Source organism: Sus scrofa, chromosome X, assembly GCF_054392235.1.
Source record: "Sus scrofa isolate SSC_HxYL_T2T_F1_AM1 chromosome X, Sscrofa_HxYL_maternal_Yorkshire_Landrace_v2.0, whole genome shotgun sequence".
In the NCBI taxonomy this organism is placed as follows: Eukaryota; Metazoa; Chordata; class Mammalia; order Artiodactyla; family Suidae; genus Sus; species Sus scrofa.
Window position 1 is genome coordinate 24,168,732 of NC_139401.1, and position 24,335 is coordinate 24,193,066.

The 24,335-nt window shown below is 42.4% G+C and overlaps 1 protein-coding gene across 6 annotated transcripts in view; it reads left to right on the forward strand.

Moving 5' to 3' along the window:
• The window catches only part of PDK3 (pyruvate dehydrogenase kinase 3), a 159,547-nt gene that overhangs the window by 84,881 nt on the left and 50,331 nt on the right, over positions 1-24,335 (forward strand). For 5 of the 6 annotated variants that reach the window (XR_014834763.1, XM_085006794.1, XM_021080538.2 and 2 more), the window contains exon 2: positions 20,121-20,262. Coding sequence is in view for 5 of the 6 variants with exons in the window: in XM_085006794.1 (XP_084862920.1) it covers positions 20,121-20,262 (142 nt within the window). In the remaining variant the exon portion in view is untranslated. Of the gene's footprint in view, positions 1-14,659; positions 14,806-20,120; positions 20,263-24,335 lie in introns of those variants that run through there. The other variant, XM_013986015.3, reaches the window with a different exon arrangement.

Here is a 24,335-nt window from a genome sequence, read left to right on the forward strand (position 1 = left end):
GCTGTTGCTATAAATAGCATGTCTTCCATCCCTCATTTATGGTTTAGAGAGTTTCTGAAGGTACATAAGCTTTTCACTCGGGTGAACTGAGACAGGTTAGTTCACAATAAAAGGAACAAAAGGAATCCAGAGACTCCCAGTTGCTTCCCTCCACCCTCAGAGTTGAAGCCATAGTTCTCATAGCTTGATGAAATTTGGTTGATTTATTTCTATTGCAGCTAGTATCTGCCCATGTTAATAGGTGTCTTGGCAGAGATGTTATTTGAGGAGGGAAACCACAGTGGGAGATAGTGTTATCATGGAAAACCCATGGGACCATTATCTGGAAACAAATGTTCCGATTCTTGCTATGCCACTGACTCAAGAGCTTGGCCTTGGCGATGGGACTGAACCTCCCTCGGGTTGTTTTTCCTTGGCAATAAAATGCATGGATTGTATAAGGTCATCTCTAGAGCACAGCTCCCAAATGGTGTGATCCTAATTTCAAAGGAGAAGGGATGAGCTTTTTAAGCAGAAAATGACCAGATCTTTGAATAGGTATTTCCCATAAAAGGCTTCTGACCTATTTTGGGAGCAGTGGAGGGGCTACTCTAATCTAGGATAATGGAAGAAGCCTAATAATTGAAGTCTCTTCCTTATAAGGAAGCTCCCAGAAGCACTATATATAATTGTAGTGGAATTTGCTAGAAACTCAAGCCTTGTCTGTAATGCCCAGAGCTGAATCAGGTGGCAGGCAACCTATCTTTAATGGCAACAGCTAGCAAACAGTTGTCACACAACGGCCATTTCAACTTCTGCCTGTCTCCTGGCTCTTCCAGATCTTGATAGAAGTCCGATTTTGGCAAATGATGTGGGAGTTTGAGAATTTCAGATGGGTGTGGGATATTTTTAAGGTGAGAAGGAAGACGAGGAAAGAGGCTGTGTGCCCCTGAATGATTGGAGAACACTGCAGGGGAGGGCCACCTCAAACGCTTACAGGCCCCAGGTGGGGAGCAGCAAATGCCTTCATGAAGTTGGCTTTGGAAGGGGGTCGGGGAGAAGACCGCCGACTTTTGGGTATATGCTGGCTCCGGGGGGAAGCTGATTGGCATCATTTCAGTGTATTTCAAAAGACCCGGGGCTCAAACAGAACAGATGCATGGACTGTGTTGACCCACAGACTACCGCTTTGTGAGTTTCTCCCTGGCTACTTTACAAAGGGGAGGAGACATGAAAAAGGATATAATTTCATGCTTCCAGTATTTGTTAAAACCACACCAACAAATTGTGGTTTCTATGGCCACTGAAATGGCTTTACTAGGCTAATGTATCCATACTGATAAATGAGATGATCTTTCTTAAGACGGAAGGTTCTTAGTAACTGCTTGTTACTTCAGAAGCAGTGATTTTATTTGAAGGTAGCACTCCCAACATTTTAGGACAGGCCATTGTTGCAGGGGTGGGGTGGGAGGGTGTCCTATGCATTGTGGGAGGTTTACTAAAGCACCATCCCCTGCCTCTACCCACTAGGAGCAACCCCCCCCCATCCCTCCACCCAGGAGTTTCGACAACAAACACAGACAGTGCCATTTCCCTGGGGGTGGGGGTGGGGGCGGGGGTTGTGCAAAATAAATCACTGTCTATTGAGGACCTCTGCTGTAAAGCATTTAGACGAATGGTTTTCCTGCCTGGACCCCATCCCCCAAACTTTACTATAAATGTTCTGATCGCAGGGTACAGGGCATAGGTGTTTTGGGTCGCTCTTAAGCATAACCAGGGTTGAGAACCACTAATTAGATGATCTTCTGGATCTGAGTTTCTGTCCCCCTTTCATCTGTGGGCCATATTTCTCCATGCCTTTTAAGAGAAGAGTTTCTTGAGCTCAGTCTTTACTTGAAAAGTGGCCTTCCACGCAGTAAGCAGGTGTCATGAGAATAGCAAGCATTCTAATGAATTATGAGTTTATAAAGGGTGGGATTTTTAAAAATATTCTTTTCGTTCTGAGATTATAGTTACGGCGTTCCAGATTCAGAAGATGCAAAAGGACATAGAGCAGTTAGCTTCCTACTTCTGTCCAGTAGCCTCCCAGTTTTTAAGTAATGACATCTTGTAATACTTCTGTCTGTACCATGCTTTTAAAACTTAATTCCTTGAACAGCTTTCTCTGTTGGTATCTTCAGAACTTCCTTTTTCTTTTTTATGGCTTCCGAGAATTTGTTTTTATGGATGTTCTGTATTCATTAGCTAACTCCCTGTTGATGGCTAGTAAGTTGTTTCCGCTCTTTGCTGTGACAGCCAGTGCTACGGGGAATTATTGCATTCTTCATTTCATGCCTGTGCGAGTGTATGTGGAGGACAAATTCCTAAACGTGGTCTTTCTACACGAAAGGCTATATGCATTTGAAATTTTAATCCTTTCATGAAATTGCTTTACATCGAGGTTATCTGTTTATCCTCTCACTAGAAATTTCTGAGAGTGCTTATTTTGCTAGACTTTCACATTGTTGTCCAACTTGTGATAAGTAAAAAAATGCATCTAGGTAGAATCTTTGTCTCCTTGAGCAAAGAAATATTTTTAATTGAAGCGTAGTTGGTTTTATGATATTACAGTAGTTTCAGGTGTACAAATTTAGTGATTCATTATTTTATAGAGTAAAAAATTTAAAATTTTAGCTTCTTATTATGGACAGTTTTAAGCATGTACAGAACTAGAATGAGTAGTATGCAGCATGCCTGGGTTCATTCTGTTGATACTCACGTGCTATTTATGGATGTTGTGTGTCTGCAGTATAGTAGATTTTCTTAGCGGTGTCACGCTTGTTTCAGAAGCAGTACTTTTTTTCGTTTTCTTTTTTTTATTACTCAAATGAATTTATCACATCTGTAGTTGTATAATGATCATAACAATCCAATTTCACAGGATTTCCAGAAGCAATACTTTTTTCTGCACTAAGACCAGTTTATCTTTTTTTTTTTTTTTTTTTCCCCAGCTACACCCATGGCACATGGAAGTTCCCTGGCCAGAGATCAAATCCGAGCTGTAGCTGCAACCTTTGCTGGATCCTTAAGCCACTGAGGATCCTTAAGCCACTGAGCCACAGCAGGGAGTCCTAGGACCAATTTATCTTTTGAACTATCTGTTCTTTAAAGATTTGGTAGAATCCACCCGTGAAACCTTTTAAACCTAGCATATCTTGGTGACTATTACTCTTTGACAGGTTTCTCTGTTCTGTGGTATTGATCTGTATAGATTTTCTGTCTCTTTTAGAGTCCATTTTGATATATTTCTCTAGAAAATTACTGTAGTCCTCAAGGTTTTTAAGTCAGTTTGCATAGCGAGATAGTAGTCTCTTAGTCCTGATTTTCTCTGTGGCTGTTCCCTGCTTTATTCCTTCTAAGGTTTTTTTCCTCACCCACTCTTTCTTGATTAGATTAGATTAGGGGCTGGTTTACAGGATTGGACTCACTTACTTGTTTTACGACTTTAGTTTTCTGGTTAATTAATGTTTACTTTGACTTTACTAACTCCCCCTGATCTCCTAGGTGTCCTTATTTTTTTTTTTTTCTTTTTGAGTGGGAAGATTCTTGTTTGTCGTTTACTTGAGTATTTAAGGCTACAGTCATTCTTCCAAGCACTGGGTTAGCAGCTGATGTGTACAGTATTTCATCCTTTTTCCCTCCCAGCTCTTCTGTGAACTGAGTTGAGTTTTCACATCTCCAACATAGGCGCACCCTGTGTTTTAACTTTGTCGATGGCTAGTTTTGTTGCATTGTGATCAGAGAATGTGAGCTGAATGATTATGTGTTTAATTTATTGATATTTGCTTTGTAGTCCAATCCGTGCCCATTTCCTGTCACTGTTCTTTGGGCAGCAAAAAGAAGGTTATGTTCTCTGCTCAGGTTATGAAGCCTGATATATCAAATCTACCATATTAATTATTTTTTTTTGGAGTTTTCTATGTCTTTACTTTTATTAAGCTACTGGATGTGTCATGGACCGAGAGATGTTCGAGTCTCCTAATAATATGATTCTCTTTCTCCAGCTGTCACTTGTGGTTTTTCCTTTAATGTTACGTTTGCTGCCCAGATGTCCTTAGCTGTCATGTTCTCATTGCGAGGTGCACCCTTTAGGATACAGAGCACTGCCCTTTTACTAGTTCAATGCTTTTTGGCCTGGATTCAACCTCATTCAGATCAGGATCCCTATTTCCTCAGCATTCCCGTCCTTTTATTTTCAGTCTTTCTGAATTACTTTGTTTTAGATATTGTCTAATAGCACGAAGTTGGATTTCGCTTTGTGAGTCAAACTTTTTCTTTTATGCGGTTAAGGTTGAAGCAGTTTATATTTGATATAACAGATCTGTCATCTGTAATGAAACACATCTGATTTTCGTTTGCTGTCTGTTTCTTTCATTTTTCTGCCATTTTACATAGCTTGCTTTGTTTTGTTATATTTCTTTTAATAATTAGGTTTGACTTTTTGGCAGGGATTACCTTCATATTTACTTATTTAGATCTTCTTTGTTTAGTATGGTCACCACCAGCTACTTGAACCTGTTGGGCACTTGAAATGTGGCTAATATGACTGAGAAACTGAACTGATTTGATTCAAACTTAAAAATGATACTTGGTTCAGTTAATTGGAAAACTTTTAAGTATGTTTAACACAATTTCGATATGTGACTCTAACTGCAAATTTGATGAAATCTAATTATAGGCCAATTATTTCTAATAGAAATTTACCTTTGAATTGAGATATATGTAAGAAACACACTGAATTTCAAAGACTTAGTATAAAAATAGTAAAACATCTCAATATATTTTTGTATTGATTTTATGTTGAAATGGTAATTTTGGGGGGCATGTTGGATTAAATAAAACATTAAAAATTCCACCTCTTTCTTTTGATGGTCATATGGCTGCAAGGAAATTTGAAGTTACATGTGTGATTCACATATTTCTATTGGAGGCTTCAGACAGTCTATCTTCCTTGTTAGGAGTAATGGACATATCACATTTTGGTGCTCAGGATAAAAGTTTATGGATTTTATTTCTCAATATAACTTTTTGTTTGTTTGTTTCCTAAACCTGTTACTCTCAGGAATTTTGGATCAATTTATTGTCTTTGGCCGTTACTGTTATGGTGGTTCTTTGTGATATTTGCCAAGCTTGAGGTCTTTTATTAAGTAGCTGTGATGAATTCAAAGTTCTCTTAGTGATGTAAGAAAAGGAGAACTCGGACTGTATGGCATAATTAGAGACTGACCCTTCTGAATCTTGAGGGAATTCATAGGTCGTGATTCACACTTGCATCTGGCTGTGCTTGTCATCTTTCAGCTTCACCCTGTCCTGTCCTCCTGGCTCCTTCATTAATCACTCTGATCCCCTCCCTGCAGACTGACTTCCTACCTGTTTTATTTCCCAGTTCCTTTGTATTTGTCTTTTGCACAGCTGCACTTGTATTAAAGGTATTTTGCTCCTGGCTCTGTTATTATTATTATTATTTTTTCTAAACTCTGTCTTTGCAGAGGGTGGACACTTGGCTGTTCTTTGTAACCTCTGACAGCTTCCTCAGCTGTTGGCTTTCTGCACAGAGTAGGCGCTCCGTAAGTGGTGATTATTGACTCCATAAAAAGGTTATTAAACATTATGTCGCTTTAGTTGTTACCTAAGTTTAAACTTCTATAATGTCCTCACATTTAAGTATAGCGTCGCTGAAATCAAACCACCAGAGGACAGGTTGTCTGACAACTCTGGCTTCTTTTCACAGGAATGGTTTCTACCATAATTACACTTGTTCTGTAAACCTTGGAGCCTTTCGCTATTGGAAGGCAACAGCCAGTTTCCCTGTTTTTACCCTTCGTGAGGTTTGAAGGCCCAGCTGCCGTCTGTTTTCCTTTAGAAAGTATTTTAAGATTCCAGTACCCACTGAGAAGTTGACGTGGGTTCCAAATGACTGCTCTTTGAAAAGTCCTGGGTTTTTAAGTCATGCTCCTTGAGGCCTGATTACTGCTGGAGAGAAGGGTGGTTTTGTTTCTGGAGAAGATGAAGAGGTTTTTCTGCTTTTGTTTTTGGTTTTTTTTTTTTGGTTTTTTTTTTTTTTTTGGTTTCTTTTAAATTGTGTTAGGAAAAGGGGAAAACGATCACCTTCTCTTTCTGAGTGTTCATTTCGTGCCTTTACATATGTGTACACGACACACCTTTTCTGCAGAGCAGTAAGGTTTTTCTCCTGTGAAGAGTTGCCAAGAATTAGACTAACCTGTTTAGAGATAGAAGCCAACGATGCTGAGTTAAAGGGGAAGAGAACAATTTCATTTAGGGTGAAGATAGCTAACGTGGCTTGATGCACCTCGATCAATATTTAAATTTAAAGAAAAAATTGGCCTTTTGGGCCCTAATGGTCTGATCTGGTTGGACTTCATCATAACCTGGCTTATCAGTCTCTGCGCATTTATAGTTTGGCTTTGTTCATTGTCTTGGTAGCTTTGTGTGCCTCTGAAGGGAGGCATGGCCACGCTAACGGACCTATTGCTAACTGAATGGTTTCCTCCCATTAAGCTTGGGGAAGTTGATGAGACTGTTGGCAAGATTTGGGAAACCTTGGCTTTATTACTGGATGGAGTCAGAAAATATCGCCACTTTTCCTTTTCCTTGATATTATATGTGCTTTCATTTATTTTACTTCTGTGATGATTTGATTTTGGAGTTGGCCAAATCTTTGTGTTTTAGGACTACCTTGTCTAAGATCGATTGTTCAGCTATAGCCCGAGGGCCAGCCGTCTGTTTTGTCTTATAATTAATAGGCTTTATTTTTAAGGTTTTATTTTAGTTTTAGGCTCTCAGCAAAATGGGGCAGAAAGTACGGGAGTTCTGTATACCCATTTCCAATACAGCCTTCCTCACCGTCAACATCCTGCATCAGTGGGGGCCATTTGTTACAACTGATGAACCAATGCTGATCCATCATTATCACCCAAAGTCCATAGTTTACAGTAGGGTTCACTCTTTGTGTTGTACCCTCAGTGGGTTTTGGCAACACCTGTCTTTATAAGTAAAGTTTTATGGGAACACAGCCATGCCCATTCATTACATTTTGCCTGTGGCTTCTGTCCCTCAACAACAGCAGGGTGGATTAGTTGCCACAGAGACTCTTTGGCCCCCAAAGCCAAAATGTTTACCATCTGGCCCTTTACAAAACGTCTGTGACCTCTCTCATCTACGATAATTCTGCTCCCTGTTAGAGAAGTGCACAGTGTTTTTGCTCTTAATTTGCACTTAAATAATAAAGCTCTATTTGTCCCACATGCTTTTAACAGTAAAACTTGACTGTCTGGAGGGTGAATTGTAGGGTAGCTATGACTTTTCTAGGTGATTGGTGACTTACCTATAGGGCGTGTGCCCTTGCATGGAATTGCCACGTGAGAGCCTTGCAGGGATTTCATAGCTTTAATCTATAGAGCTGTTACCAAAGTTTAAGTGTACCAGTTTCTCCACAGCCCTGCCAAAGTGATGTTTTATGATTTTAATTGTGTAATAGGTAATATAGAAGCGAAACGTTTCATTTTTTTCCCCTTGTGGGTTTATTTTGTGTATTTTGTTGTATGTGGCGTGCCCTTGACCATTTAGTAACTGGAGTCTGGAGTTGTAATCATTTGCATGACTTCTCTGTGCCTCCTTGGCATGGCAAGCTATGTAAGCTTTGTAAGTATTGCTTCCTCTTGTGCTCCCTTCTTTGGTGAAGTAATTATCAAAGTATACAATTAAAGCCATTTGGAAAGAGTAATTCTTCCATCCATTTTTTGGTGATAGCCTTACAGTTTTTGCCCATGTATTTACGTATGTTGACACTGCATGTTAGTTTCCTTTTTATTTGGTGCATAGTCTGAGTTTTAATGTACTCAGTTACACTGCTTTTCTCACTGTCAGCTTTATCACCTAGAGCAGTATTTGAATTGTTACTAAATCCTTCTGGAATTTACTGCCATGTCTGATGGGACACTTGTAGTCAACTCACTTTTGTTGTTCTGCTGTCCAGTTGCACAAGTAGCAATTATTAAGACCTCAAATCTTTTTCTTTTCTTTTTCTTTTTTTTTTTTTTTTTGTCTTTTGTCTTTTGTCTTTTTAGGGCCGCACCCATGGCATATGGAGGTTCCCAGGCTAGAGGTCGAATTGGAGCTACAGCCACCGGCCTACGCCAGAGCCACAGCAACGCGGGATCCGAGCCTCGTCTGCAACCTACACCACAGCTCATGGCAACGCCGGATCCTTAACCCACTGAGCAGCGAGGTCAGGGATCGAACCCACAACCTCATGGTTCCTGGTCGGATTCGTTTCCACTGTGCCATGATGGGAACTCCTCAAATCTTTTTCTGTTGTTGCTATTTTATCACAAAGCAGTTTATATTTGTGGATTCTCTTCAAAAGGCCAACTCTTCCGATGTTAGCTTAATATCATATGCTAATGCTTAGCTTCTAATTTGTCTTAAAATATGATGAGAGCAGCTCCTTATTTATTGCCTTAGATTTTTGGAAATTCTCGCTGTTCTTGCCTCTTGTTCTTTATTCTTAGTCTTGATAAATTAGAGAAAATATGCCAAGGGGAGTGTGGATGGGGTGCCTGGTGTTCACTGAAACTAGCCTGGAAACGTCTTGAGTTGGCCCATCTTTGGTGTCTTTGTTTAACCTTGTGGCAGAGCTGGCTTTGATTGTGACCCATAGTGGTATCCTTCTTAACCCTTGAAAACTCCTTCCCAGTCAGTGTCTCATCTTGCTTAAGATTATTCTTTCTGCTATAATGGATGGCACACACATTACAGGAAACTATTATATTTATATGCATTGATACTTTGATTACCTCTGATTGACTATTTGGGGTTCTACCTTGGTAGGTTATGTCCCTAAGCATCACCCAGGCAGTCATGATTTTATTCTCACTCTTAGCCTTGACCCCTGATTGCACTCAGCCATTTGAGTTGTATCAGTGTTAGTTTCTTTCTTACTAGGGCATGAAGGTCAGTATGTAATAGTTTCACTGTTAGCCATAAATTTCTGCGTGTCTTTCTCACATTTTCCCAAAGCTTGACGTTAAGGATTCAGCATATGTTGCTGGCCAGAAGACAGTTGGGCCCTTTCAAATGTGTAACATACCTATTTTTTCCCTACGAATTATTACATTTTCATGAACCAGAGCATGCTCAGCGTTTACCCGACCCTTCCCTTGAGTCTATTCTAGGAAGAGTCGTGTTTCCTTAAGCTTGGTAGCAGATATTCTTTTATATAAATTTGGTTAATTTATCCTCCTGCTTCTGAGATTAAATAGTGAAATTCCCTTTTTCTAGAAACTACCCTTTTGTTTTGTTTTGGTTTTTGGTTTTCAGGGCCGCACCCGTGGCATATGGAGACTCCCAGGCTAGGAGTCGAATCGGAGCTATGGCTGCCGGTCTACACCACAGGCCAGGGATGGAACCCACGTCCTCATGGATCCTCGTCGGGTTCATTAACCGCTGAGCCATGAAAGGAACTCCTGAAACTACCCTTTGTATATAGGGGGGACCGCTTCTTTACTTAGCACTCTTTGCACATCCTCCACCATGTCATCTCTGGCCTAACTACTCATGTTCCTGCTTCTTTAACCCGAGCTTGGCTTCAGTAAAGCCATTCGAGAAGAAAATTAAAATGGACTTTATGGAAACTGAAAAAGGTTCAAGAGATTCAGCCAGCACCTGCGGCGTACTGAGCAACACTCGCTCTCCAAGATGCTGTCGTGAGATTCTCACAACAGTCGTGTCTGTTTTGCAAAATGGGAAACTGAGGTTCAGGGCAGGTAAGAAAATTATCCACACAAACGGTAGGGGGTTGAGCCGGGGACCCCACCACCTGCTCATCTGACCATCCCTCTGGAGCTGAGAAGGTCGCTGAGGACTGGGTGTAGCGTGGGAACAAAACCCACTGCAGGAAAGGGTCCACACATGTACCATCGCTGCTCGTCACAAGTCACCACATCTGAAGTACAGCTGTTTCCTTCATGGGTGTGCTCAGCAGTTTTTATTTTCCCCATTTAGGATCATCTGCAAGAGAAGGAGGAAAAAAAAAAAAGAGTTGATAATGCTGAAAAGTCGCTTAAGACTATGAAGACATTTGTGGTCTCTTTCCTAGGAGGTGGAAACCGAATGCCCACATGAAAATAGAGGCTAAAGATAGATGGGTAAATTGAAAAGTTTGAGATGCTAACTAGCCATGTTCTGAGCCTGAGGAGCTCGTTGAATTTCCTGTGATCAGATGGATCTCAGCCCTGGGTGCTTGTGAGACTCATCTGGGGACCTCGGCAAACTAGTGCCACCTGCTGCTCGTGGAAGCCAGTTAAATCAATCTCTGAAGGTAGGGTCTAAGGGCTTCTATTTGTGACTTATCCAGGGGAATATAATGCGCGTCCAGAGTGAAGAACTGTGTTCCATCTGGTCGAAATTTTGCCCAAGAGCTGTCAACCGCTTTAGGGCATAAAGTCTGTGAGATGCTGAAGGTTGACAGTTAAGGAGTCCGTCAGCGTTCGTTGAACTTTCTGGATTCGGAATGAAGTGGGCAACTGAGAAGCGTTGAGGAATTGTCAGGGCATAGTTGCTGCTTTTGAGGAGCCAGGACACGCACATAAATATGTATAGGCTAGCCAGAATGTGTGAGTTCTGTGAGTTTGTGGCATGCTGCTTCTACCTTTCCCTTGGAAGTTTGTGGAATCCAGGTGTTTCTAGCTAAGCATGACGTGTTAACCCACTTATCTTTATCCAAAGCACCCCTGGAGGCTTTCTGGTTGAGAACTAACATGGCAGAACCAATGAAAAAGTGTCCTCTTTTTCTTGATTTCTAGCTCCTTTCCTTGGCCTCCCACTCCTGGCAGTTTTCCCTCCAGAGATGTGGCAAGACGTAAGATAAGTAGAGTTGGTGTTGGATAAATAACTGTAAAAGTGTAGAGATAGAAACCAAAATCTTAGCCTCTTAGATTGATTCAGTGGGCATTTGAGCTTCGAGATCATCTGTCCAACCTCCCCAGTTTTACCCACGAGGAAGTTGAAGCCCAGAGTGAAGAAACTGCCCAAACTCTCAGCTACTTGTCGACATAACATCTTGGCTGCTTCTTCCAAAGTGAGCCAGAAATTATTCTTTCGAGGAGGCAAATAGAACTTACCTTCGTGTACCATTCTCTTCCAGACACAGAAGTGGGCAAATGTAGCTGTAATTCTTACAGCACCCAGGTTGAAATAATTTCTTGGTTGAAGACGCTGAAGCTGAGATGATTTAGGTATCTTGGCTAAGCAAAGTTAGGAGCAAAACCACAGTTAACATTCAGGTAGATTGGGGAGTTCCCTGGTGGCTCAGTGGGTTAAGGACCTGGCATCTCCACTGCTGTGGTGTGGGTTCCATCCCTGGTCTAGGAACTTCCAAATGCCATGGGTGTGGCCAAAAAGACCCCCCCCCCCCACCTTTAAAAAAAATTCAGGTAGACTGAGCTTTTAAATGTATGCTTTTTTCTTTCAACATAATATACCATTTCTTTCCACCTAACATACCATTTCCCCAATGCAATTCTTTCTAGCAAACAGAGTCTCTATTAGTAATGCTGGGATTTTTGTCTAAATTTTATCAGACAGGAAATTCCGTAATTAATGTTTGTCTAGCCTTCTCATTAAGAACTCTGCTACCTCCTTCATTTACTTACACTGAATCAATTCTTATCCTGAAGGCCTATCCTTGTGAGTCTGCCCATTGTCTCTCTCTGGGAATATGATAACCAGTCTGTGTGGACTTGTACTCAAGGCTTGATTTCTGGTGCCTTCCACCAGTGCAAGCCTGGACAAATCACTTAATCCCACTGCACTTCAGCGTCCTCACCTACAAAACCAACGATAGCATCAAATCACAGGCCTCTTGCACTCATGTCAGATCGTGCAGCACAGTGCAAGGCACATGGGAGGTGCTCAGGAGACGTTGGGTGTGCTTGTATTAGGGGAAGTTAGTGACATAGCATTTCCTGGATGATATCAGCTTCCTGCTAAGAATAAAAACTGCATAGGGAGCGCTTAACCTTGAATGTTAATTATTTTCAAGTTTGTTGGCTGAAGGTCCCAGCTATATAAACTGATCATTTTCCAAGAAACATAGCACTTTCAGCTCATTTGTGCTTTGAGCGTGACTGGCTTTGGATCTTCTTTATTCACTGTAATGGTTAACTTAACTTTTTGCCTCAATTAACTTCAACGATGAGCGCAGCGTGACCGTTACTGAGCTGTTCCTGCTTCCATGACAACAAGACATTCTGTAACTCACCAGTGCACCATTAGGACTTGATCCTCAACCCCCTCCTGGAATTAGGTTGATGCGGATCCGTGTGGTGGCTCAGGCTAGGATTCTTACGGGCTGTAGCCGATCAGAGCTCTGTTCGTGATAGCAGATCTGAACCCACCCGTGCCTTTTCTCTCCACGCTCTAGCCCGACACACCTGCCTATCTAGCTTTTGGCTCCTCCTCCCCTAACTATAAGGCTGGGAATACCCCTAACCAAATATGTAGGATGAAGTGATCTGTCTTTAAGCGGAATTTACCATTACCGGCAAAGGTTACCTTGAACCCCTGAGTTTTATTTGCTGTTGTAAGTTTCTGCTGAAACTTAGTAGGTATTTTAATTTTCCGTTCTAATCAGGAAATATTAGACACCTCCAGTGTTCCAGGTATTGTGCTAACGGGCCCTTAAGTGGCTGAGGGTGATGGCAGAGGGGTTGCCCAAGCCAAGGGCACAAATTGTGGGCCCGTGTTGAAATCCACTTACAACTTCGTTTGGCCTTACCTGGAGTACAGAGGGGCAGGTGTCTCACTCATCCCTTTTGGACACCTATACTCAAAAGGGTAGACAGAGTCTCTCATTAGAGAGAGGATCCAAATGCTAGTGGACATCACTCAATTTCTCTCTGCACAAACACGGATCTCCTTCAGGGGAAGCTCTAGTAACCCTCATCTACCTTAAGAACCCCGTGTCATGACCATCCTATACCTTCTTTTTTACAAAAGCCTCAAAGACCATTACATGAAGGTAGCATAGGCTTTAATCCCATTAGGAAGAGCTACGTGTAGTAGCACAATCTGTCTAAGATTTTTTTAATTTTTTTTTTTTTTAGAATAGAATGGCTCTAGTAGGGTTTTTTTTTCCTTAAAGTAATAGAATGGTTCTAGTTATAGAAAGACCTTTTTCAGAAGACTGCTTTTTTTTTCTTTCAAAACTCTTTTTAATGACTATGTATCTCCCCATGTAAATATGTAGTATTGTAGTTTATTTCACCATTCCCTTATCATTGGATATTTAGGTTTTTTACAGTGTCTCTCCCAAACTTTTTATTTGGAAAAATTTCAAACCTTAAGAAAAAACTAGAGAACAGTACAGTCAACACCCATGTCTAGCACCTAGATTCACCAGTTACGTTGCTGTATTTGCTTTTTTTCTCTTCCTCTTCCATTTGTCTGTATCCCTAACTTTCCCTCTCTATACACACCTTTTTGAATGAACCATTTGAGGGTAACTTGCAGATTCAATGACTACCTGTATATATATATATAGATAGAGAGAGAGAATATATATATATAGTCTAAGCATAATAATATTTTCCTAGTAACCATAACTATCACACCTGTAGAATTTATCATTGATATTATACTATAATTGAATATTCAGATTTCCCCTACATGGTTCATGGTTCCTGTATTGGATAGCTGAGCTCTGGACCATACTCAGGAGGCAGTGGGGTCCTAGGAGCAGTAATGCAGCACCAGGGATAGTGGGTGGGTGTGACGGGTAGGCCTGACTAGGTGAAAACTGGAGAATGAACCAGAGGTCTGCAAACAGAAGGGTTACCCTCCATCCAGTACCATCAGTAGGCAGGCAATTACCTCTAGCAAAGGAAAGGGCAAGAAGAGGGTTCTTCTCTAAAGACACCACATGAAACTGTTTAAGGAGAATAAGGGAAGAGGGTGTGGTGTTGGGACCCTACAAAAAATACCTGTGTAATCAGGCATTTTGGGTGCTCACTTAGTCCTTAGGCTGCCTCACTGAACAGGCAGGGGTCACCTGCCATCTGAGATAAGCTCACAGTGAAAGAAAAAAAAAAAAACTAGGATAAATAAATGGTCCTGAAATGACTTCAAAGGAAACAAATTCAGGTAGTAGAAGAGTGCCTTAAAGTATAATTTGAGAAATAAATCATCTTCTACACCTCCTTATGAACGTCATAGGCCAGATGGCGTTTTCCAAAGATGGACATGACAGTACTTTTCCACCATGTGCTCTCGCCAGCCCTCCATCAAGGTGGGGGCGTCTGATCCCCACCCTCCAGTCTGGGCGGGCCATGGCTGCTTAGACCAATTGCGTATGGCAGGACGGGGCTATCTGTGTAGCTTTGGCGGCTGTGTCATGATAGGCCATGCAGCCTCCGCCTTGTTTACTGAAGCCATAACAGGAATCCAGGTAGGCCGAGGCAGCCAAGCTGTGAGGAAGCCCACCGAGAGGCCGCCGGTCGATGCACCAGTAGGCAGGCTCAGTTGGCAAGTCATTGACCCAAGGGTCAGACTTGTGAGTGGGAAGCCTTCAGAATCTCCAGCCCGCCACGGTCCAGTCACTCGCTCAATGTTTACATTTTCCCAGGTGAGCTCCCAGATGAGCCTTCCCACCTGTGTCCTGTGAGAATTCCTGACCCACAGCATCTGTGAGCATAATAAATAGACAGTGGGCCGAAAGAAGTAGTGTAACAGCTGGATATTGTTGGGGTGTTGCGTTTGATGGGGAATGAGGTAAGTGTGAAATACCTAATCTTTGGCTCCTTGGCTCTGAAGTTTTTAGCTCAGTTGTTAGTGATAATAACCCAAACATAGGCTAGCCTAGAGTGGACACAGCCCCACGTTGGGTAGATCAAACCCACTACTTATTTTGATCAGGAATAAGGTTTTCCCAAACAAAGGAAAATCATTAAACTTCCCAGGCGATGAAATAGTATTTTTGGACATGGAGTAAGGCAAATATTTAAAAAGTATAAATGAAGCTACCCCCCCAAAAAAAGGTGGAGGGGATTGTTTTGTGAATTGTGATGGCATGATTGTGAACAGCACAATCATACAATCACTTGGTAGCTCTCCATTGACACTTATGGTTGTTTCTTTTGAAGGACTATTCAAGTAGTCTTTACTTATAGCCCTGGTAAGTTCAAGAATAAGTTATTTATCCTAAAATTGAGTGTTTTCAAAAGATTGAAATCTTATAAATACAACTGAAGGAAAAATCAAAGAGCTGAAATATTATTTCCTCAGCTAGAGTTCACCCATTTTTACATGGTTAATGGTAAAAACACATAGTAAGTTCAGACATTTAATAGACATATTTAGAAAAAGCAACATTATCAGAAGGAGCTGAACATCCTGTTGGGTTTTGGTGCTTTGCTAGTAATTTTTCCGTTTATTCCCCTCCTTTTCCACTCTCTGATTCCCTTCCTACCACGCCCAAACCATCCCTCACCAGGTATAAAAGCTGACAGATGGGGCCAAAGATAGCCTTCAAGTAAATCCAAACAGGAGACTACACTTTGGGGAGGCGTGTGCTGGGCTCTCTGCTTTAATTATAAGATATATTATCAGGTTACGTCATTAATGGAAGAAATAATAATCTTTTTCTGCTTCCTATAAATTCGTTGAAAAGAGGGCTAGAGATTCACCAGAAATATAGGCCACTATGGAAACTAGATACAAAGAAGAAAAAGTCAGAGCACTTGCTCTCAGAAAGCTAGTCACATGCTCCTTTCTTACTGGTGACCATCAGTGGGAGGGTGCCCCACATTAAATCAAGTCATTTATTGGAAAAAAAAAAAGTCGTTCATGTTTGTGTGTCTGTCATCCTGTGTCTTGATGAATTAGCTATTTGGAACCTTTCTAGACAAAGCCAGTCATACTCTTGTGCAAATATAGTAATTGTCTCCAACTTCTCAGTGAAAAGGCAAAGTATGAAAAACAAACAGAAGCGAATTAAAAAGTCATCGAAAGAGGAAGAAAAACCGAAGACGTACGTAAGTGTATTTGAGCCAATGACTTATTTGCGTTCCCAATGAAACATTTTCCTTGCCCCTCACCCACTGCTTCTTCACCATCTTCTGAACTGCTACTAGGGAAACATTTAATTGGCGAATTTGACTAAGATGAAGTATATGGAAATGCAGAACAAAAATAGAAAATCTAAGTTAAGGAATGTGGAGAAGCCAAGTAAGTGAGGGAAAAGTGAAGTCAAATAACTGGGAAGAATAACTGGAAAATATTTAATGTGCCAGAAGCCTTGGAAAAACAGAATCCTTTTGAGAGGACATTCTGTTAAAATCAAAAGTTTCTTTTTGTTAAGTTAACCAAAAAAAAAAAAAAAAAAAAAAAGATGGTTGGAACTCTGATTTAAACTGAATATTTAACATTAATACATAGGATGAAATACTTTTATAGGAGGAAAACCACAGAAAGGTTAAAAAAATCTGGCATTTCATATTTATTTTTAGGTTCACTAATTAACTAACTAAAAAAGACTTATCCCCCTGTTTAAGCTGATGTATAATTAAGGTATCCAAGTACAAAGAATGCGTCTCTAAAGCTAAATTAGAATGTAGGAGGCAAAAGCTGAGATTTTGCAGGTAGTCTTTTTTTTTTTTTTTTAAATACAAACCTCTGAAAGTATTATCTATTATTCCAGTAAATCACTGAGAAGCTACCATAGGTGAGGCACTCTAATCAGTGCCACAGGGAATACACAGACAAATCAAGTTTCTTTCAACACTAGTTTATAAAAGGCTAATAATCCAAGAAAGCCTGGACTAAATGCATCCTGAAATTTGCTTATTTCAGGCAAGGCCTAGTAGTTAGTTAAGTGTTCGAGTTAGTGCAGAGCTGACCACCCTAAAATATCGAGGCCTTTTATTTTAAAATAAATAAAAGTGGATGATAGGGACACAGGACATCCTTTAAGCCTTTTTAATCCTTTTTTAATTATGTAGAATCATCAAATGAGCACAGGCGACTGCGCTGAACTGGAATGCAGTCACGCTCTCAGGGCTTAGCGAGTATCAGACTGTTTGATCTGGCACCCCACTGCCTCAGGCTGTTCTGCTTTATCACCAGCCGGCATCGTTAGTGATTGCGATTTAATGAGCCCCCTTTCCCAATTTGAAGAACCTGTTCATGTTAAATGTTAAGCGATTTTTAAACCCACACCAGTGCAACCTCTGCAAAACAGGTCCTTTTCTTGTTTCGTAGATGGCTACACCGAGGCTTACGCGTGTAATGACACTTGCCCACGTTCGCACAGCTTGTGGGTACTCGGGGACAGGGGTCACACCCAACTCTAACCCTGGCATCTGATCTTGGCATTGCTGTTCTGCAGGACTGCAGCCTTTCATCTGAATTCCGAGATCCAAAGAGCTCAAACAATTGAGGTTCTTTTTCTGTACCTTTGTTGCCCAAACTCAGTCCGTGGTAAAACCTGGCCTGCACTGACCTGGGGCTGTGGTCTTGACCCTGGGCAGTGTCCATGTGCAGGGAACTGGGCTGCAACGATACTGCATCTCCAGAGCAGACTGTTACATGGCAGATGTGCATCCTCTTCTTGACCTTCCTCACATATGAAAAACCTTTCCATTCCGAAGCCATCTAGCATGTTTCCAGAGCAGACGTGAACCTGACCGCCCCCTCACCTGGCGCCTGCCAGCCCCCTGTCACCTCTCCCGGCCCTCCCTCTTCACCCTGTCCCCCCTCCCTCCACCTCCCCCCCCCCCCCACTGTCCGGGCTGCTGCTTTGCTACTGCTCATGTGCTGTGGACGTGGAATTTTAAGCATGTCTACTTTCAATACCCCAAAAGCTTGAATAAATTTTTCAAAATCCCAGGTTCACACTGATACTTCCGGTTCTGATTCAACTCCACGGGGTTCCTGCTTCTTCCCCATCCCCCAAGTTCCTTCTCCTCCATGGAGAACTTCATTTCTTTGGTACTTTTTAAAAAATGTGCTATTTAACCAAGATACAAAGTATTTCTCCTGGTATGTGCAAATGCAGATGTACATTTCACCGTAGCTAATAGGGCCTTTGTTTTATAATGAGGTTCACTACCAGTTGTTTTTAAATATCAGCATTTTTAGTGCACTTAAAATGATTCATCCATTGGAGTTCCCATTGTGGCTCAGTGAGTTAAAGGCTGGTGTTGCCAGAAGCTGTGGTGAAGGTCACAGATGTGGCCTGGATCCCCCGTTGCTGTGACTGTGGCATAGGCTGGCAGCTGCATCTCTCATTTGACCCCTAGCCTGGAAACTTCCATATGCTGCAGATGTGGCCGTGAAAAGGAAAAAAGTACTTAAAATTATTCATCCATAAAAATTATATTTTTACTGAACATTTTAGGAGTGCGTGTGTGTGTGCGTGTGTGTGTGTGTGTGTGTGTGTGTGTGTGTGTGTGTGTGTCTGAAGCAAAACAGCCAGAATCAGTTTAAATGCTAAATCATCTATGGCCAAATGAATGTGTATGGAGTAACTGTTGGAAGGTCATTGTTCAGCTTATTTATACTCCTCTTCCTTTTGGGGAGTATTTCCCTTAGGAGAAAAGGGAAAGGCAGACTTATTGATTAGTTAAAGATTTACTGGAGGCCTTTGATATACTGCTCATTTAGAGTGAGGGCAGTGAGAGATGGGTTAAGACCTGAATCTTTTATCCTAGCTTTTTGGGCAATTGAGCAGGGCACAGGGGTCAGTGGAGGGGAGAGCTTCTGCACGTGACTCTTAAAAGTGGGTCCTTTTATTTCCAGTCTTATCCAGTGGGGATAGGGAAGGAATCAACCAGGATTTGGCAGGAAGTGTTAGAATGGATTTACTTGTCCTCATCACATTTGGCAGAAAGAGAAGAGTTTGGAGGAGAAAATCATTTGACGAGTCCTGCCTCCCTTTCTCTAGGCCTGGCCTCAAGGTTGCCCTTTCCCAACCAGCCTTCGGGGCTTATGAGGAGTCCGGAAGGCCTACGCAAGTGTGAGAGAGCTGGGACAGACCTGTCTGATGTGCACTGAACCCTTGCTCTGTGTCAGGCTCCATGCACGTTGTCACATGCAGTCTTTACAGAAACTGACGTTTCATCCCCATTTTACAGATTAAGACAGCCGAGACTCAGAAGAGGCTTACCAAGGCTGTCCCACTCCCCAAATGGAGGACTTGAAGCCGAAGCATATTTCCGTCCCCAAAGCTCCTGTCTTTTCTATCCCATCCTCCATCCCCCCAGCCTGTTGGGTTTATAGCAGGGTCAGGGCTTGGGCGCAGGACCAGTCATGGACCTGCTCTGGTCACATGGCAGCCGGGGAAGGGCTCGGGTTTCCTCTTTCAGGTGTCCTGGTACCTTGTGTCTCACTGTGCCCTAGTTAGATAATTTGTATGCATAGCCAGCTCAGGGCATTCAACAGAAGACTCCCCAAGCTGTCTTTGTAGTCAGCACTGCGTCTCTGTCCTCTTGGGGGCGCTGAAGCACAGCCCTCCACTTAGGAGGGCACCTGTGAGCTGGTTTCTCTGGCACCTCCCTGGTCCTGTGTCTCGGTCAGAGCTGGGGTCTGTTGTTGCTTCCTAGAGTGGTAGGGCTCTGGTCCCTGAGGAAACACATTTGAAGGAAATCTTAGGAAGCAGTCGGCCCGCAGGAGGTGACAATTTGTGGAATGAATGGATCCGTTGCCTTCTGGAAACCCCCATGAACAGGAGGGGATTTACACACGTTCTCCTACTTTTGTACTTGGCAGTTTTCCCACAGTGTTGATTTGAAAACAAATTCAGATTATATCCCAGGTCACTTGTATACTGCCGCTGGTAATGCTGGGGGTGTATTTGTGCTCAGGGGAAAAAAGCCTGCTTTCAAGGTTGCCTCTTGGAAAAAATGTTCTTTTTCTAGTCTAATTAAATTGTTTTCTTGAACTTGATATTTCAGAGGATAAAGATTTAACTGGAAGCTGCAGGATTACTTCGTCTTCTCTTCCCGACCAGTTACTGGGCTACCAGGAGAGCACTTTATTGTTTGGTCTGTTAGATTATAAAATCATGATACATTTTCATGTCTTAATAGGGAGAGATAATGCGTGTGAGAAAACTTCATATATGTTCCTGCGAAAGGAGCTTCCTGTGCGACTGGCTAACACAATGAGAGAAGTTAATCTTCTGCCAGATAATTTGCTTAACCGCCCTTCGGTGGGATTGGTTCAGAGTTGGTGAGTAAATAATATGGCCTCAGGGGGTCTACCCATAATGCTCTGCACATTTGGCATTGGGACCATTCCCCCTAGAAGTACACACACTGCTTGTGTGGGAATGAGTCCATATAGCTGCGTTTCCCAGGCAATTAGAAGTTTATTTTTTTAAACTGATAATATACAATTGTCCAAAGGAAAATACTTCTCAAGTGCACTAGACACTTTCTTGACTTTTCACATTTGTTTGTGATTATAAATGTGATTTTTTTTATTGAAAAAAATTAGAAAAAAAATTAGAAAGTACAGAAAAATAATAAAGGAATAGCAATGCAGTGGCCCATATGAACAGATCTGCAATCCTTTTGGATAGGGGCACGTTGCTGCTTTGATCCAGTCTCTGCCATGCTATTTCTTTTCTTTTTTTGGGGGGGGGGATTATAGGATTTAAAAAATTTTTTTTATTGTTATTTCCCCAATACAATTTTTTTCTACTGTACAGCATGGTGACGTAGTTACACATACATGTATACATTCTTTTTTCTCCCATTATCATGCTCCACCATAAGTGACTAGACATAGTTCTCAGTGCTACACATTGGATTAGGAAGATGTGGTATATATACCCAATGGAATACTACTCAGCCATAAAAAAGAACAAAATAATGCCATTTGCAGCAACATGGGTGGAACTAGAGACTCTCATACTGAGTGAAGTAAGTCAGAAAGGGAAAGACAAATATCATAGGATATCACATATCTGGAATCGAATATATGGCACAAATGAACCTATTTCTTTCTTTCTTTGTTTTGTTTTTTTAGGCCCTCACCTGTGGCATATGGAAGTTCCCAGGCTCGGGGTGGAATCAGAGCAGTAGCTGCAGGCCTACATCACAGCCAGAGCAACTTGGGATCTGAGCTGCATCTGCCACCTATACCACAGCTCACAGCAACACTGGATCCTTAACCCATTGAGCGAGGCCAGGGATCAAACCCGTGTCCTTGTGAATGCTAGTTGGGTTCGTTAACTGCTGAGCCACAACGGGAACTCCATGCCATGCTATTTCTGTTTTCCTTTTATGGAAGTTTCCTGAAGACAGTACTTATTTTAGGACAAATTAAGTCATTTCAAGGGAACCTCTGGTATGAAAAACATCAGCAACCTACTGTGCTTCTTCTGCCCCGTGAAAAATCTGAAAAAATCCCAACAGAGTACAACTTAAAGATCAGTCAGGTGTAGCTCTGATGCTTCAAGCACGTGCTGTCTACTTGAGGATGTTAGATGTGTGCCCGAGCTTCCCACCAGGTAGGCAGAATGTGATGGGTGAGTGGTGGGAGGGAAGAGCAGGTGGTATATTTTTAGAAAGGGATTTGCACGGATTCAAGAAACACTTGCATGTCTCCTCTGTATTCTACAAGCAGAGAAGACATCCCCGTGGAGGGAGCTGGAGGAGTTTGGGAGGCCAGAAGCCAAAAGCGCTCTGAAGCCAGCAGGGAGGGAGTGCTGTGGGAACTCAGGGGAGGGGGTACCAGCTGTGGCTTGCGCTGTCCCCCTGGTGGGCAGTGGCACTGAGAGGAACACAGAGAGCACTTGGGGGGATGGGACTGATGGGGGACCATTCATTAGTTTGTGTTTAGAGGGTTCATGGAGGCCGGGCTCCTGAAAGAGGATGGACATTCATCAGTCATTCCTCAGAAATATTAATTATAATAAATTCTTAGAGGTGGGAATGAATCATCTGAGGAACACTCTACTGGGTGGTCGTAGACATGCCACGTCCAGTTCCTGTCTGCGACAAGCCGCAGCCCTTCACCGTGGCAGGCACCAGGGCTCTAGCACCCAGGGAAGCTCAGGAATGGGGCAGCTATGGCTTCCATCTCCTAGTCAGTTGGATTCTACCCTAAACTTACACTGGTTTCATAAGCAGTGGGTATGTGTTTGCATAAGACTTCTTTATTGCTCTAAGACCACGATTAGAGATTGTCCAGCAGAAAGTCTGTGAGCATTCTTGGGGGCTAGTTCCTATGCTGAGGATTCTGGATAGGCTAGATGATTTTCAGGTCCCCATCCTGGTGGCAGCAACAGCCAGATACATACTGTCACCTATGTAAAAGTCACTTCAGGGACTTCAAAGTGGATTGCTGGCAAAATAGAAAATGATTACTGAGCCAGGTCTTTTTTTTTTTTTTTTTTTTGTCTTTTCTAGGGCCGCTCCCACGGCATATGGAGATTCCCAGGCTAGGGGCCTAATCGGAGCTGTAGCCACCGGCCTACGCCAGAGCCACAGCAACCCGGGATCCGAGCCTCGTCTGCAACCTACAGCAGAGCTCACGGCAACGCCAGATCCTTAACCCACTGAGCAAGACCAGGGATCAAACCCGCAACCTCATGGTTCCTAGTCGGATTCGTTAACCACTGCCCCACCACAGGAGCTCCTTCCTTTTCTTTTTTAAACATTCAATTTTGGAGTTCCCATCGTGGCTCAGTGGTTAATGAATCTGACTAGCAACCATGAGGTTGCAGGTTCAATCCCTGCCCTTGCTCAGTAGGTTAAGGATCTAGTGTTGCCGTGAGCTGTGGTATAGGTCGCAGACACGGCTCGGATCCTGCGTTGCTGTGGCTGTGGTGTAGGCTGGCAGCTGTAGTTCCAATTCAACCCCTAGCCTGGGAACCTCCCCATATGCCGTGGGTGTGGCCCTAAAAAGGACAAAAGACAAATAAAATAAAATAAACATTCAATTTTGAAATAACTGCCTATTTCGCAGAAGGGTTTGCCAGACTAATAGCAAGAATTCCCGTGTCCTTTCTCCCAGATTCACTAATTGTCAACATTTGGCAACATTTGTTCTAGCATTGTCCTTCGTATCCTCTCTCTTTCCCTCTTAATGTATGCATATGGTATACACACACATATGTCACATACATTTTTTTCCTGAACCATTGAGGTTAATGGTAGGCATGATGCCCCTTTACCCCTAAATACTTTAGTATGTATTTCCTTAGAACAGCTCTTAGAAAACTACAGTATGATTATCAAATTTGGGAAATTTAACATTGATAGAGTAATATTGTCTAATACGTAGAAGTTGCTCTCATTTCATTAATTGTCTTAATGGTGTTTTTCTTTTTAACCAGTCCCCACTCCCACCCCTCATTTAGGAATTGGGTTCAGGATCATGCCTCATGTTTACTTGTCAGTTCCTTTTCCTCCCGAAAGTGAATCTTACGTGTAACAGGCCGTGGAGCCCACCTCGGTCAGAGTGTGTTCTCCTTGCTCTCTTGACTTTCAAGCTAGGAAGCTCAGCATAGTCTTTGACTCCTCTCCATTAATGACTTTGCTCTTTAAACACACTGTCTCTTTCTGGAAGGATGGGCTGCCCGCCTCAAATTCTGCTGACATGTGGCAGGGTAGAGGGCATCATTGCGGATGGCCAACTGTGGCCTCTCAAGGTGGTTTGACCTGACAGTTTTAATAATGTCTAATCCACATCCTTATATGCCCAGAAACTTAAAACTGTACTGAGAAATGAACATACTTTAGTATCAGGCATTGTCATAAAGTTCAAGTGAGGCTGATTAATGAAAGGTCACTCCTGTTTATGCAGTTATAAGCTTCGCAGTCATTTTTAGTTCCTGGAGTGCCCTCATCCTCTATCCAAAGCAGGATAGTAGGATTAGTAGTAATTAATTATTAGAAATAATTGGAATAAGGGATAGTTCTTTTAGGACATGTTAAGACCCAAAGCAGCACTCATACGCCTCTAAGTAATTGGAATCTCAGAATCCCCACCAGATCCAGCAGGTCCTGTCTGGTAAAGGACCTGGCCGTAAGGTCCTCTCTGAGTCCCACCTGAGTCCCATCTTCCCTCTTTTCTCCAGATCTTTATGTTGGACACATTATTTCTTATCGTGGCCCTGATTGAGATATGGGCCATGATAAAAATAATGTGCCGTGGAGTTCCTGTCGTGGCTCAGCAGAAACAAATCTGACTAGTATCCATGAGGATGCGGGTTCAGTCCCTGGCCTCGCTCAGTGGGTTCAGGATCTGGCATTGGCCTGAGCTGTGGTGTAGGTCACAGACAGTGCTTGGAT